The sequence below is a fragment of the Vombatus ursinus genome, unplaced genomic scaffold, assembly GCF_900497805.2.
Source record: "Vombatus ursinus unplaced genomic scaffold, bare-nosed wombat genome assembly UNPS02014816.1, whole genome shotgun sequence".
Taxonomy (NCBI): domain Eukaryota; kingdom Metazoa; phylum Chordata; class Mammalia; order Diprotodontia; family Vombatidae; genus Vombatus; species Vombatus ursinus.
In genome coordinates, this window is record NW_020954594.1 from 20,860,686 (window position 1) to 20,876,911 (window position 16,226).

The window sequence follows — 16,226 nt, forward strand, 5'->3', positions numbered from 1 at the left end:
TTGTAACTTGATGTGCTGAAATGCAAAAATATTTTCAGCAACAAGATACAAAAAGTATCTGAACATTAACATCAGCTGATTAAAAAAAGAGGCTGGCCGGTTTGATGCAAGTGTTTATACATATATTATGAATTTTCTAAATCATACCCACCCCAATACTGGTCTTTAAATCATCATAACAATGTTTTTCTTTCCAAAACAGGACTCATTTAAGTTAAGCCTTCATTCTAAACACGGAATACAGAATTAACTGGACTGCTGCGCATAATGATGAAGTCAAACATCTAAAGATTTCCCACAAGTTCTCTTTCAAATATAAAGTCCATTTACTGCAAACAGAAAATAAGCTGTGAGTCAAATTCAATTCAGCAAACATTTATTAAGCACCTACTATGTGCAGAGCACTGGTTAAACTAGTTTAATCTTGATAGTTTATAAGGAAGCTCTGTGTGTGTGTGTGTGTGTGTGTGTGTGTCTTTCCAATACATTAAAATCTGTGACTAATATTAATTTCGAATAAATGAAGTGAATACTTAAAATTTGGATATACATTTCAATCTGGACTAAAATGTTGATTTTAAACTATGAAACACCTTTACAAGGAAATAATGAACTCCTAAAATTTCATTCTTAAAATACTTATTTTAGACCATGAGAATGCAAATATAAATACCTGACATGTTTGAATTAGGGGAAAAAAAAAACTCTTCCCATTCAAGAATACTGTATAGGACTGCTTGTGTTAGATTTTTAAAATAAAATCATCTGAATAAAGGACTTGGATTTTAGGAATGTTGTTCTCAATTACACATCAGCAAAGAACACTCACTTTCATATTTCAGTTGTGGCTTACTACAATGTCAAAGAGGGAAATAAATTAATCCAATCTTTTCATAATTTATTTTCAATCTAGTTTACATATGCATCAGTAATACTTGAAAAAACTTAAGATATTTTAATGTTTTATAACTTAATTTTATAATAGAAGTCCTAAAAAGGCACTGTATTTTCTTAGTTCAGTATGCAGTAAATTGACCATATAAAAAAGTATTTTATAGTTTCCTGGCTTCCTGAACTGTCTCCTAAATAAAACAAGTTGAAATGAAATATCTGAAACTAACCTGTCATTTTAAGATTTAACTGAGTCCTATTTTCAGAAAAATCTACCTCTGTAAAAATACCACACACACATACACACACAAGCGTGTATCTACACGCAACATGACCACACAACACATGCAAGATTCTCCAAAAAAGTCTGAAGGTGGTAGACGTGAATATTTAAGGAGGTAATGTTGGCAAGCCAAAATGTTATGGCACCTTCATACTTGTGCTCCAAACACTTGTACAGTTTTAAAAAACAAAACACACGCGAACATACACACTGTTTTAAAATCTTAGCCTGAATAAGAACATTTTGTGATGTTACTTTATAACACAGAACATTTGAAATTAATCACTACATTTCTAGGGGAAAGCCCCCAGAAGTGAAAAAAGGGTACATAGAAAGAAGCAAGCTGGTGATTCAAAAGGACAAAGATGTTTTGGACAGTCATTAGGGTCCACTGAGAATGCTGCATGGGGTTTAAATGCAACCAAAGAGCTAATAATGAATGCATCCACTTGAGAATACAGCAACTGTTTACCTTTTCCTTAAGACATAACAAAACTGAAAATATACATAATAAATAAAAACAAGCAAAATAATGCCATACAATTTTCTGTTAGTGTAAGGAAGGTATGCATTGAATTATCTGAAAAGTGGACATTTTTTTTACAAACGTAGATATTCTTACAGCACAGCGTTTGACATTTTTGGTACAAAATGTGCTATTGAGCTTTAAAAAATCTTTATAATAAAATCCTTAAGCTTTCCAATAGACAGTGATATTATATTAGAACAAGCTGAAGTGAATATTACACAGTAACAAACATTACTAAGTTACTGTATTTTAGAGCTGTAGTTTCTAGCAGTGAATTTATGCATGGTGTGAGATATATGTGTGTATGTGTGTATATGTACATATCTATATATCTCTGTATAATGTGTGTATATATATATATATGTATTTGCATACACACACACACACACATACATCACATACCATCACATATATGCATATCTTAAATTTTACTATAATACATGGCAGAAAAACTTCACTAAACTGAGGTGGAGGAAACATTATTTATACCCCAGGTAGCCAGTCTTGGAGATCTCTAGCAGGAGTTTAAAAAAATTAAGAAAATAACTATAACTTCACATTGTAAACGCATATAGCTCAATCTCTTGGTGGAGTCAGGGAAGTGTGCATTTTACTCTTCTTACTGCTCCAAAGGACAGAAAGAGCCTGTTATCAGGGAAGGAATCTTCTGCTCAACTTTAATCTTTCTGCTTGCCTAAGGGATGCTTCCAATTTCAAAACTGACACAATACAGTTAGAACTACAGAAAGAGATTTAAAAGATTTTAAAGTACAAGCCTTTAAACTCTTTCCAGTTTGTAAATAAATGCTTACTTTTCAGTGTTAAGTGTAAATACATGTACATTCTCTTCCTTAAACATTAGGATGACTGGTGAAGACCTGGGAAATACAAATAATTTTGGGAGATAAATTTTAAAGTTCTTTGTCCTGTACTGTAAAACTCTACAGGCAAATTACAATCTTTTGTGAATAAAATTATAAATGTAAATATATATATATATTTAATAAGTTTTATTTTCCAGTGAGACACTTCTTCCTTTGTGATCAAACAAAAAAAATTTGCCTAGAATCAATTTATATATTATCACTATTACAGTAAATTTAAAGCAGTAACTCAACAGTTACTCTCCTGCTCTTCCTATACTGTGCACCATTGCAGATATGCCACCCCCCTCAAATTGTAAACAAAGCTATTGAACACTGAAAATGTTATTTAAAGCTAAAATTCATATAAGAACTGGCCCATGAAAAGGAGTTTTCAAATGGTTTGTCCTGTTCACATTATGCAGAATTTCAATATCATCCATAATGCACATTAACTTAAGACAGTGGGGGTGGGTGAAGAGAAGAGAACAATGCTTGTAAATGTGGCCTGGAATACTTATCATAAGGGAGAGAGAGGCATCTCCTCTAGTGTGCACATCCCTTTACAGAAATCATATAGTTGCACACAATTTTTCATAAAAGGAAAAAGAGGAGAGCAAGCTGCTCAGGATCTTGTTTTATTATGTGCCTTCTTCAAAGGGAGAGTACATCAGTTACCTAATGTGTGTGAAATTCATAATCAATTTCGTTGACTTAAATTGTTATTTTCCTTGTCCATGGTAACAAAATGAGTGTCCCAGTTGGCTCCAAATATAATTTTTTTCCCTAAAAGTTAAGACACATTAACTGTACCTCATTAATTCAATCAAAAGCAAAATATATATGTACCACTCAGTATACAAAAAAGTTACACATTAAAAGTGCATATTTATCATTCTTAATTTGGCCCATTAATTTAATATACATTTGGTCATTATATGTATACTTTCTGCATGTCCAGGAATCTTCACATAAACGTGGGTCAAAATAAATAAAAAATTTCTAAGAGCAAATTTTTTGACACCTTAACCTTAATTCTCAAACATCATTAACTAGGGCATGAAGAAACACAGGCAAAAGTTTATTATGTGTTTCTCGAAGTTTGTTGGACAGTTAACATACAGACATGTATTACAAACTGTATTGAAAATACAATTCTTCCAGGCCAAACCATTGCATATTTGCCCCTACAATGAAAAATAAATTAGAATCAAAGTAGTGTATTGCCATAACTTACCTTGAAGGTAAGCAAGCTCTCCTGTATTCACAAGACTTGGACTGGAGCATTTCTGTAGTCATCTCCAATTCAAGTGTTTTTAGGAGAGCCTAGTTTTAACCTTCGAGATAGCACAGGACCAGAAACTATAAAATTCATTTTGTTTTTCAAAACAATGGAAGATCCTTTTGAAACTTAATATCTTCAGTTATCAATTTTACTGCATTATGGAGCTAGTGCAATCCTGCATAGCCTAGTCAAAAAGACAAGGCACAATTTAAAAAAAATTAGCCTATATGAACTAGAAGTCACTGAAGATAATTTAAGGCCTTGCAGTGAATTAGAGAGTAATCAGTCTAATTTAAAGCTGAAGATTAAACCATAAATTATCCATCTGAAAAGCAAACAATGCTTTTTCAGCTTCTGTTCTGTGGACAAGGATAACAAAAACAATTCTTGTTTATGGTTTGTATATTAGAATCCATCTGAACCTGGAGGAGTAAAAGTCAATTGATTTTTTCTAAAGTTCATGGAAGATTTCAAGACTGTTTTAGTCGTTTGCGTGGAATACCAAACTGTGGACACTGTGCAGATGCTAGTGCTCGGAAGGCCTCTGCCACTAAATGAGGGTGGGACTGAATCATAGATTTCCAGCCTGCTGTTTCCATTATGTCTGTTGTTTGGCTGAAAAATAAGTGAATGAAACATTTAATTAAAGATATTTCATAAAAAGTAATATTAAAAAAGAATAAAATGCAACAGCCATAAAAATTCTAAATGTTTTAAAACTTTCCCCAAGAAGAGATGTCGAAAACGTACAATCCATTAATATAAAATATTAACTAAAAATAAAACATGCAACTAACAATAAAACATGCTTTTAGCCATGTGATGCCAAACTGGTATGAATGAGTTATTCACTATTCAACTAATTTCAAACACAATTAAGAATTTTTATTCATTTGTTTAACCACTGTTTCCTGAGCACTTGTGTGCACATCATATTATAGGTATCCTGTAAGTGATCAACTTAAGTCTACTTATTATTTTCCCAAAGTCAGTATCTTATAACAGTACCTGGTATCAACTAGATAAACCTACTAAAAAAAACAACCTTTTATAACATATTTCACAGGGATTTATCCTTCTAAATCATCAGCCATGTTTGATAATATGTAACAGTGCAGATAACAATAAATGAGAAGCAATATCTAATTTTTTACTTTCTCAGGGTAATATTGTACAGTAGAAAGAGTCTAGGACTCAACAGTTTTCTAAGCCTACTCAATCCTTACCAGGAGCTTTTTTTACCAGAAGTTACTTAACACTGCATCTTAGTGTGCTAACCTGTAAAATGTGGATACCTACACTTCATCATAGTGTTGTTGTGAAGGCTAAATGAAATGATGCAAGTATTACATATAATATGCATAAAATTTAAATTTCTATATAAATGTTAGCCATCTAGGGCAAATTACCAGAGAAAGATGCAGAGATAGTTTCTAGACCTGGCATAAAGTATAACCAAAACATTTAATTAGAGTATGGACTTTTCAACCACAGAAGGTTGTAAAACCATGTGAAAATGAGTTTTCTTAGAACTGTTTCTTAAACATTCCTTTCTTCTTCCTCACCATTAGATCATGCCATTTAATCATTTAAAATAATGGCATTAAAATGTTACTGGCATGATCTAAACAGATGAATATGGAAATAGAACAGAAAAATGAAAATTCTTCAAACTGTTGAAGTTTCTATTCTCCACTCTACTCTCATTTCTGGATAATGGAAGGCTAGAAAGCTACTTTCAGAAATTATGCAAATTATATTCATAGATATGACTGTTAAGCCCATGGCAATATTTATTCCCATTTATAGAATTCAAAATAAAATGAGAATCTGATGTCATCTTACTTGCTGTTCCAGTTTTTCCCATCTTTACACCCAAACTGTCGAAGTACACTGCACCTGCAATGAAAATGTAAGCATACTTAGAGAATTTTGTTTGAGCACAGATGGTGAAGGTACAAGCTGATTAAAATCTAGAGATCACTTACCTATTAATGAACTCTATCGCTTGTGCTTTCAACTGTTCGGCACTGTGCAAATCTGCAAGGATAAGGATGTCAGCAACATTTTCTACTGAGAGGTTACTACACAAAGCTTCTTCACACATCACCTTCAGCCGATCCAGTGCATACTATTGGAAAGGAAAACACATGACAATTATACCTTTATTCAAACCACTAATTATTGAAATTATCATACATGCAATTGAGAATATAAAGTCAAAGCAAACAACAGGAAACTAAGGACATTTTAAAAGCCTAATCTCTACCCACTTTATGAAAATATCTTTTCATTAATATTACAAAAATTCCAGTCCCTAAAATGTGTATGTAGAAACAAACTAAATGGGGGGGTGGGGGAGAGACAGGTGAAACTACGATTATACAGAGCCGGGACAAGATTTTGAGTGCCTTAGGTAAGGTCTGAAAATTGTGGCACTGAATTGCACAAACCGAATCACAGGAAAAAAAAAATTCTTGATAAAACCTGTCTTTCTTCATTGTTGTGTGCCTAGGAAGGATATGGTACTGGGGCTCAGAGCCTTCCATCGTGATGTGAGGTGTCACAAAATATACCCTAAGAAAGTGGAATTTTCTGTCATTACAAATAGTAAGTTTGTAAAAAGTGGCATTAAAATGTGTCCTTCAATATATTTAAGGCAGGTGCTTAGCCCTAGTCCCAGCTCTGGACTTGTATCATTCCTTAATACAATATGAAATAAACATGAATACACTTCGAGTAAAAGATAAATTTTCTTTCTGAAACTGTGATATATTCAGTAAGGGGTCATCCAACAACCACAATTAAGAGTTCTTAAAAGATAGTTTCTTCTACAATCTACTGCTCATTTCTTTCTATATTGAAGTGGAGAATTGTTATCAGCTGGGTATTTATTGCTGAATTTTTTAAAAAGTTACTTAGTATATTAAAAAGCTTAACAAAGCCAAAGATTTTGTTCATAACTGTCAAGTAATAGAGACTATTCTGGCCATACCTAACATATATATTGAACTACAGGTATCCTTGCTAATATGTAACTATAGAAATAATATATTTTCATATAAGTTGTACTTAATTTCTTGATAGGTTTGCCTACATCAAGACCAAATGTACACATGGCTAGGAAAAGTGACTATGCATCAAATGAATGAAAACATCACCCCCAACTTTTGAAATAATTATATTAGTGAATTTCTGAAACCTGTCTGCTGTTCCTTTGGGAGATATCAGATGTGGAAGCATAACCATGACCATAACCATGACCAAGACAGTACTCAGTTCACAGCAGGTCCTTAAAGAAATTGAATGCAATAATTAGAGTGGCAATATATTTCATTGTCTCTGGGTTGCTAAATAGCTGCTACATCAATATTATTTTAAATAAGAATTAAGAACATTAACTTTATTCATTCATGTCTATATAATAATAATGTGGGATTTCTTTAAAATGGAAAGAAAAATGAAGTACAGGCACTTTAAAGCGTGTTCCTCAAAAGTAAATTATGTTACAGCTTTTTTAGAGAAAAGATAATTTCTTATATTAACGTAAGCAAATAAACCAACACTGATCACTTTAAATGGTGAGAGTATCCTAAGAGTGTTAAGTTGTAATCACATAATACTGTTGTCATTAAGAATCAAAATTTATTAGGGAACATACTTCTGATTAGTTCACCCAATCAAATCACAACTAGTAAATTCAAAGATATGTGACTTCTGCTTAATGCTAAAATGAACTGAAATCCCTAATCGCTGCTTTCATTTACAATGTAAGAAACAGCGCTCATTCCTGGAACTAACATCACCATTGAACATATTCTATATATAAACTTAAGTAATATATTAAGCAATGCCTAATTTTTACATAATTTTAATGGCAAGTGTTGAATTCTGGCAATCATAAATTCATATATATGTGGCTCTGGCTAAGATTAATCAGTACATTAAGGTGTCTTTATTAATAAAAAGCTGTCATTGTTTACATAAGGTTGTCTGTCAGGCTCAAAGGCATAGAAATGCATGTAAAACTTTAAGTTACTGTAAGCAAATCTGATTTCCAAAAGTCCTGCATTTCTCAATTGATTTATTAAAATAAAATCTACTTAGAAATACTACTTAATAGGTAGTACTACCTATTAAGGTACTTAATAGGTACTTAAATAAAATAGGTACTTAAAATAAAAGCTTTAAAATAATTTGCACATACATACTTCAATTTGGCAGTACACCTGCAATCTAATTCATTTACAGATACTAAAATGATGGAAATTATCAAATATAATTATTTGTATTTTATAATGAAATCCTTAGAACATCTGAATTTTAATTTCTCCAATCAATGATAATTGCTACCAGAATATTATTATATATCTCTTCAAGATTTATAAAGAACTTACTTCATATATATCCTTCTAACATCTGTGTCAAGTAGTAATTTAGTTCATTCCCATTTTCAAAAATAAGAAAACTGAGGTTAAGACAACTTAAGTGACTTGCTGGATCTGGCCAAACCTAGATTCAAATCTGATTCTAGTATTCTCTATAATATACCATGCTCTCTAAGTGAATTAGTTTATATTAGTAATTATACTAATATAGTATAGATAACCAATACTGTATTATCCAAGTGTTGATTAGCATTGTCTATATTATTCATTCTTATTCATTAGCCTCATCTTTATTAATCCGTATATATTTGAGCTAACTAGCCCACTCAGTGATTTGCTGCAAGTTTAAAAAGAATGAGAGGGGAAGCTAGGTGGCACAATGGAGAGAGCACTGGCCCTGAAGTCAGGAGGACCTGAGTTCAAATTTGACCTCAGACCAAACACTTGACACTTATTAGCTATGTGACCTTGGGCAAGTCACTTAACTCCAACTACCCCCTCAAAAAAAATTCAGAAAGAATAAGAAACGTTTCTTAATATTAGTATAAGGAAAATATAAATAAAAACATTCTGTGCAAAGAAAAAAAGTTCAATTCTTTTCAAAGCAAGAATTTTTAAATTTTCTGATATTTCAATCACATTCCCTCTTTTCCCCAAAATACAACATAAAGCTATTTTCTCTACAAATAAGAATTTTCAAGTCTATTTCTGAAGCAAAGATTATACAAATGGACTTTTAAAAAAGCTATATGATTGAGTGCTTTGCAAAGTGGATTTAATAAGTGTTTACAAAAATAAAAATATATAGCATTTCATATTTACTGTGTAAGAGACTATTATTAAAAGTGACATATTCACAGGGGATAAAAATGCAATTAAAAATTATTTAGTTTACAATACAATTTCTTCCCAAAATTATTTTCCCTCAAAATCAATTAGTTTTACTATAACTTTGTTCATTTCGAAAAAACCCCTTTCTCAACATTACCCACTGGATATTATTTCAAAAGAAACATCAAGAGTTAGCTACAGATTATTTCTACAACTCAAGACATTTAAAGGTTTTATTTTTTATAACAGCTTTAAATAAACATCAAGCTTGGGGACATTTTTCAGCCCCTTAAAAACAAATTACTTACTTTGTCTGCAGCTGCTAACAAGTTGTCAGCCATTTTGTCAAGGTTTGGTGCTTTCCCTGTATAAATGAATCTCATCATTTCTTTAAAAACTTCCGGGTCTACATCATTTATTTCTACTCGATTCTGTTATTTAAAATACAAGAGAAAAACATGAACCAGAATTAATCTTTTAAAAAAATAAACTGAAACCTAGTTTACTTCTTCCTATATAGCCTACTACTTATTATACATTTAAAATCTTAAAGCCATGTTTTAATAATTTCATTTTAAAATCTAAGAAACTGAAAAATCCTTCCAGTAATTCCAAAGCCCACAAAATGCACTTCCATTTTAGAAAAATACTGAGTGGATAAAAAAGCTTTTAAGGTAACTCCTAAGGGTTCAGAATCTGCTTGGGGATAAGAAACAGAGTAAGTGAAACAGGATCAAAGAGATTCCATTTAGAGTAGAATAGATCTGATAAAATGAGAGGTAGTTAAGCCCCGGTCCATTGTCACCAGCTACCTGCTGGAAATTTTCACTTGGATGTCCCAAGGTGAAATGGCCTCCAAAATTAAACCCATCGCCTCTCCCAACATTCCTGTCTTCCTAACTTAAGGGCACCACCACGCTTCCAAATCATCCAGGTTCCAACTCTTAAAGCACCCTTCACTCTTCCACAGACCCCATATTCAACTAGTTGCTAAGTCTTGTTGACTCTATCTCTACAAACGATTTTTCATCTGTACGCATCTTTCCAGTTCAACCTCTCCTCAACTCTCACTCTAGCATATTAGCTTTCTAATTGTTCTCATTTTCTCTAATTACCTCCACCCTCTAAATCAACCTCTCCACACAGCCAACAAATGATTATTATTACTGAAGTATAGGTATGACCATGTCATTCTCTTGATAAAAAAGTTCAGTGGATCCTCATTGCCTTCAGGATAAAACAGAAACATTTTCAGCATTTAAAACCCTTGAAAATCTGTAACCCTATCATTCCAAACAGACTTTCCATTTCTTACTCTTATGTAGGCCAAGTTGACCTATGTGCTGTGCCTACTGTGCCTAAGTATTCTCTCCCCTACCTTTATGCCTTTCCAATAGGCTATTTTTTACTTCTAGAACAAAACAAATTGTTCCAGTTGTCCTTGTTCCCCACTTGTACCCTCTTGGAATTCCTAGTTGTATTCAGTGAACAACCCAAATGCCACCTCCCACAGGAAGCCTTTCATGTTCCTACCAGTTTTTTGGGCTTTATTCCACCTCCCTCTCTCACCCTATCCCCTCAATAAAAGCAACAACTTCTTTGAGAAGTTAGGTTAGTTTTTCCCTAAAACCTCAAGACCTATTGGTTGAAGAGGACTAAGGATCAAAAAATTGTAGTAGCTCCCTGGTCACCTAAGTATAAAAGCCCAGCAAATCTCCTAGAACTTGACACATCCTGATTACTGATCACAATACTATGGAAAATAGTGGAGTTGTGTCCATATGAACCAATGTTGTATCTTATATACCAATGTTATATATAGTATCGAAAATTCTTTCCATACTAGTGTTAATATTTTTGATAAAAGTTAGGTGGTCTAGAAATGTTTCAATTCATTACAATGTCTAGCTTGACTCAGAACACTGCATTTTCTCCTCCCTACCACAGGCTGAAATTATTTTGTATTTATATATCAGTGGACTTGTTGCTTCACCACAGTAAGGAAAAAAGTTTCCTGAATGTGATTTACTCTTGTCATTTTTTGTCTTTGAATACCCAAATCCTAGCACAAGACCTGGAATATACAAAGAATTTAATAAATGCTTGCTAGACAGAACTGAACAAGAAAAAAAAGGTGACAATCCTGTTACGCTCTGCCACAATTACAATGCCTCTTTTATTATCTTATTAGTATCTTATTTGGTTCTGGGTATTATTTTTAAGGAAAAACCATGTCCAGAAAGTGATGAACCCCAGTCATATGAAGACAGGTTGAGGAAATGGGGAAAAGAGTAGGAAGAGTGGACTTAGGAAGGATGTTAGATGTCCTTCAAGCATTTGAAAAAGTGTTATGTAGAAGAAGGATCGCTTAAATCCTGCTTTTCCCCAGAAGTAGGAACAGATCCCACAGAAACAGACTTAAAGGAAAATTTCCTAAAACAGCTATCCAAAAGTAAACTGAACTTTGTTTGGAGGTTGTTGTTCAGTCATGTCCAACTCTTTTTGACCCCATGGACCACAGCACACCAGGCCCCTCTGACCTCCACCATTTCTTGAAGTCTGGCAAAGTTCATGTTCTTTGTTTCCATGACACTATCCATCTCATCCTCTGCTGTCCCCTTTTTCCTTTTGCCTTCAATCTTTACTAAACTTAAGCTTTCTTTTCCCAGTAAGTCCCATTTTCTCATTAAGTGACCAAAGTATTTAAGTTTTAGCTTCAGTATGTGACCAGGTATTGACCGATTTGACCTCTTTGCTGTCCAAGGGATTCTCACAAGTCTTCTCAGGCACCACAATCGAAAAGTGTTGATTCGGTGATGCTCAGCTTTCATTATTGTCCAACTCTCACAGGCACACACCAGAAAACCCAGTTTTCACTGTACAGACCTTGCTGGCAAGGTGATGCCTCTGCTTTTTAGTGTGCTGTCCAAATATGCCATAGTTTTCTGTGCAAGGAGCAAATGCCTTTTAATTTCATGGCTGCAGTCACTATCTGCAGTGATCTTTGAGCCCAATTTATAAAATCTGACATTTCAATTTCTTCTCCCTCCTACCAGTTGACAAGATCTTTGTTTTTTTGTTTTGTTTAAATCTTAAATTTCAAGGCAGCTTTGGAGGTAGGGGATTCTTTCACTGGGTCTTCAAGAAAGGTGTAGATAATCACTTGCCAAGTAAACTGTACAGAAGCTTCTTGTTCAGCTTCGGATAAGTAAATGGGGCTAGCACAGGGCAATGAAACTCAAATGCAAATGGATCCCTGTGGGATGCATTTTGACTTTGAAAATGACAAAATAACATTACCTTTGTTGTATTATACTTTTCTTTATTTTGTGCAACATTTCCTAATGTAATTTTAATCAGGTTCATTGGTAGTTTTGGGCAGAGCATTTCATACACTTAGCCCACATTCATCTGTTATTCTTTCTGAATTTCAATGTCTTAAAAGTGAGTAGCTGAGGCTGATGTCCTAATACCATCATCTCTTTTCAACATTATTTTTATTTTCCTCTCCTTCAGTCATACTCCAAGTTATGCCTTCCTGCCTCTATGCTTTTTGCTCAGACACCTCTCTGTTCCAAGAATCTTCCTCCTACTCCATTTGCTCAGTTCTTACCCATCTTTTAAAACCTAAGTTAAACTCTCAATCAGTGCCTAACACATTGTAATGGACACAATAAGTTCGTAATAAATGCTTTTTGAATACTGAATGAAAGCTATACTACAAAGAAGGTGTTCTGAATCTATTTTGATTCCAATCTAAATGTAAAAGTAATCATAGGCAGAGAAGGGACACATACAGATTTCTCTTGAATTTCAGAGGCCTAATTCAGGACTTTACCTCCACAAATCCTTATTTGCAGATTAACATAATAGCATTTGGGTAAGACACCCCCCTCCAGCTCAGTTAACTTTGTGCTCAAACCTTGGAGAAAACAGAAGAATGACTGGCACCATCATCATCATCACCATCTTTATTATCATTTTATATGGTGTTTTAAGGTTTGCAAAAAGCTTTATATATGTTATCATCAAAATTTATTGAAGAATGTTCTCCCTTCTATCTTTCTACTATATCTTTTTGGGGTAACATCTTACACTTAGGGATTTTATTGATAAGCATTTCTGAGATCATCCTAGTTTCATTTAAAACAGAATGTAAAGGGTTCCCCCTTCCAAATATGCATACTTTAAAAAAAATGCTAAAAATAACATAAAAGCTTTGACCCCTCATTTACCTTTTTGCTTTCTTCCATTTCATGTTCAAACATTGCATTAAAAACGAGGGAGCGAGCTGTAACAAGAAATTAATCATTAGTATTCATGTTTAGAAAAAAAAATAAACATGTTTTGATACAAAAGCAGAAAATACCTGCAAGAACAGATTTATGAGCTTTGAATTCTTGTCCTCTTACAAAAAAACTGCAATCAGTAAATCTCGTGGTTTCCCAGAGATTCCCTAAATCTTCTGCTAGTCGACATTCAGGTACTTTCAAAGTGTTTGTATTAGTCTGTCCTGATATATTTACTGAATCTTGGACCACGCTTACCTGCAAAAAATCACAGCAAAACAAAACACCATCACAACTGAGTACCAATGATCATTAGCTGTAATACCAACACTTACATTTCATATCTTTAAAATACACGTGTAATTTCTTTCACCTTTCTATGCCGACTATTTACTTTCTAAACACATTAAGTTTTTACTTACATTACAAGCAGTAAAACTTAATAAGATACCTGGCATGCAGTGAGCACTTAACAAATGTTTACTGAGTGAAGTAGTAAAAATAATACAAGGTTTACAAAGATCTATTTCTATATAGGATAAATAACAGAAAAGGCACTACAGAACATAATAATTCATGGAAGAAATGGACGTCCAATTAGGTGCCAGATTTCCATGTGTCACATATACTAAAACTCATCTAACTGCTTAATTTCCTTAATTTTTAAGATTTCAATTTATCATATATAAGAGGCCATATATTGGTATCCACCGGATAGCCTAAATTATATGGAGAATTTCAGTTTGGTTATGATACCATACTTATAACTATGGGATAGTGAATAGACAAAGATTTTAAAGCTTCTTTTTCATAAGGATTCCTATTACTATGATATATAAATTATATCTCTCCAATTCATCATAGCTAACCAGTAATTCACAAGTTAAATTTATTTATAAACATGTATTTAACAAAGTGATTCTACACTATATGCCAAAAGCTATCACAATATTACTTAGAAGCACTGAATAATTAAATTTCCGCAATAATAACTCAAGCATGAGTTAATCATTTCTATCTAGTTTATTACATAGGCTTTTTCCACTAAACACACACACACACACACACACACACACCTGTACATGTATATTTCCTTTAATTTTTCTAAGAACTTTTAAAATCAAAGTTAGTTGCACATGTCACTTGTCTACATGTAGACAATATCTATAGATATATAGAAACATCAATAGAATAGATATATAATGATAACAAAAATACATAACGCTAACAAAAATACATAACAAACATAGCTTACATTTATATAGTTTTAAGGTTTAGAAAGGATTTATACATTATCTCATTTATACAGAAGAGCTGCTTTGGAAATAGGTAAATTAGACAAATTTGTCAGTCCTGCTATTGAGATTTTCTTTTTAATTTTATGATAGTCACCTGGATACAAAAAGTTTGAATTTATATAATTCAAATTTTGTGGATATATCCTAATCTGCTATAAAACTCTATACTTCATTTGAAACTTCAACCCACAAAAGTCCTACTGTGATCCCTTACTATGGCATAAATATCTGATCCAGAGTACTGGAAGGTTGCAGCAATTAAGTTCTCTCATTTGAACCAAAGTCTTGCTCACTAAGACCAGTGCTCTTAAATGATGCTGTCTTATAAACCCATTTACTTTCTCTAGTCTTTAGCTTCTTTATTTATGAGATCATGATTGCACTACATATTTTCTAAGAGTCTTTACATCTCTGAAGTCTTAACAATATATTAAAGTACTATATTCATGTATTTTTCCACAGATATTAACAGGCTTAGCACTAGAGAGACTTTGCTCACATAAGAGTTCAACCTCCACCAATAGAACACTGTTCAAGACCTAGCCTAAGCATGGAAGGGCTCATCATAGATGGTTCACCATATAACAAATTCTTGGCCTATGGCAACTCAAGAAACATTTTTTTTCATTGTACACTACTAATAAAATAAGTGAAACTAAAAAATAAACAAAATATAGCATCTATATTCTCTCTACGAAAATTAGAAAACCTATTTTTAAAATTCTTTTCCAATGGACTAGGAGTTAGGAAGAAATCGATTTTTGTCCTGGGTTCGAGCCGCATCAATAACCAGCCCATTGGCTTTAGGCAAGTTACTTTCCCTCTCTGGGTCTCAGTTTTCTCATCTACAAAACAAAGAGGCTGAACTCCATCTGAGCAAGGTCTCTCTAGTGCTAAGCCTCTATCCACGGGAAAATACACAAATACAGGACTTTAATATACTGTTAAGATTTTAGGGATGTAAAGAACCTTGGAAATTATCTAATCCAGTCCTGATCTCATAAATAAAGCAACTAAAGGCAAGAGAATATAAATGGTTCATAAGATAGCATGATTTACAAGCACTGGTCTTGGTAAGCAAGACTTTGGTTTCAAATCATAGATATGATATCCAGTAGATGACTTTGAAATATTACTAACTCTCTAATCTCTGTTTCCTTATCTATAAAATGAGGTTAATAATATTCACCCTACCTACACCTCACAGGTTTCCTGGGGGGGCAGGAGGTTGGGAGAGAACAGAGAGCACTTTGCAAACCTTGCAGTACTATTCAAAGCTTAGTTATATATTTTGCCCAGGTTACAATCCTCTTTCTACCAGACTGGTTTCACTGTGTCTAGAATATAAGAAATATTTTCAGTATGATGGAATGTATTTTACTTATTGTTAAGAAAGCACCTTATCAAAAAAAATCACATAAAAGCTACAGAAATAATTCCTTGACTGAATTCAATATATTGTGTTATATTTTATAATTCCATAGACCAGAGTTCTTCTGTCCCATCCACTGACAAACTTCTCTATCATTTTTTTTTCCAGGAAGCTTTCTCTAGATTGATCATATATAA

At 33.0% G+C, this 16,226-nt stretch overlaps 1 protein-coding gene across 3 annotated transcripts in view; it reads right to left on the reverse strand.

The window, feature by feature from the left end:
- SPOPL (speckle type BTB/POZ protein like) overlaps window positions 1-16,226 on the reverse strand; it is a 92,606-nt gene that overhangs the window by 6,818 nt on the left and 69,562 nt on the right. The window contains exons 6-12 of one of the 3 annotated variants that reach the window (XR_003566744.1): window positions 13,440-13,617; window positions 13,306-13,361; window positions 9,379-9,501; window positions 5,840-5,982; window positions 5,697-5,750; window positions 3,804-4,466; window positions 10-2,581 (exon numbers count right to left, since the gene is read on the reverse strand). Coding sequence is in view for 1 of the 3 variants with exons in the window: in XM_027835640.1 (XP_027691441.1) it covers window positions 4,322-4,466; window positions 5,697-5,750; window positions 5,840-5,982; window positions 9,379-9,501; window positions 13,306-13,361; window positions 13,440-13,617 (699 nt within the window). In the remaining 2 variants the exon portion in view is untranslated. Of the gene's footprint in view, window positions 1-9; window positions 2,582-3,626; window positions 4,467-5,696; window positions 5,751-5,839; window positions 5,983-9,378; window positions 9,502-13,305; window positions 13,362-13,439; window positions 13,618-16,226 lie in introns of those variants that run through there. The other 2 variants (XR_003566743.1, XM_027835640.1) reach the window with 2 other exon arrangements.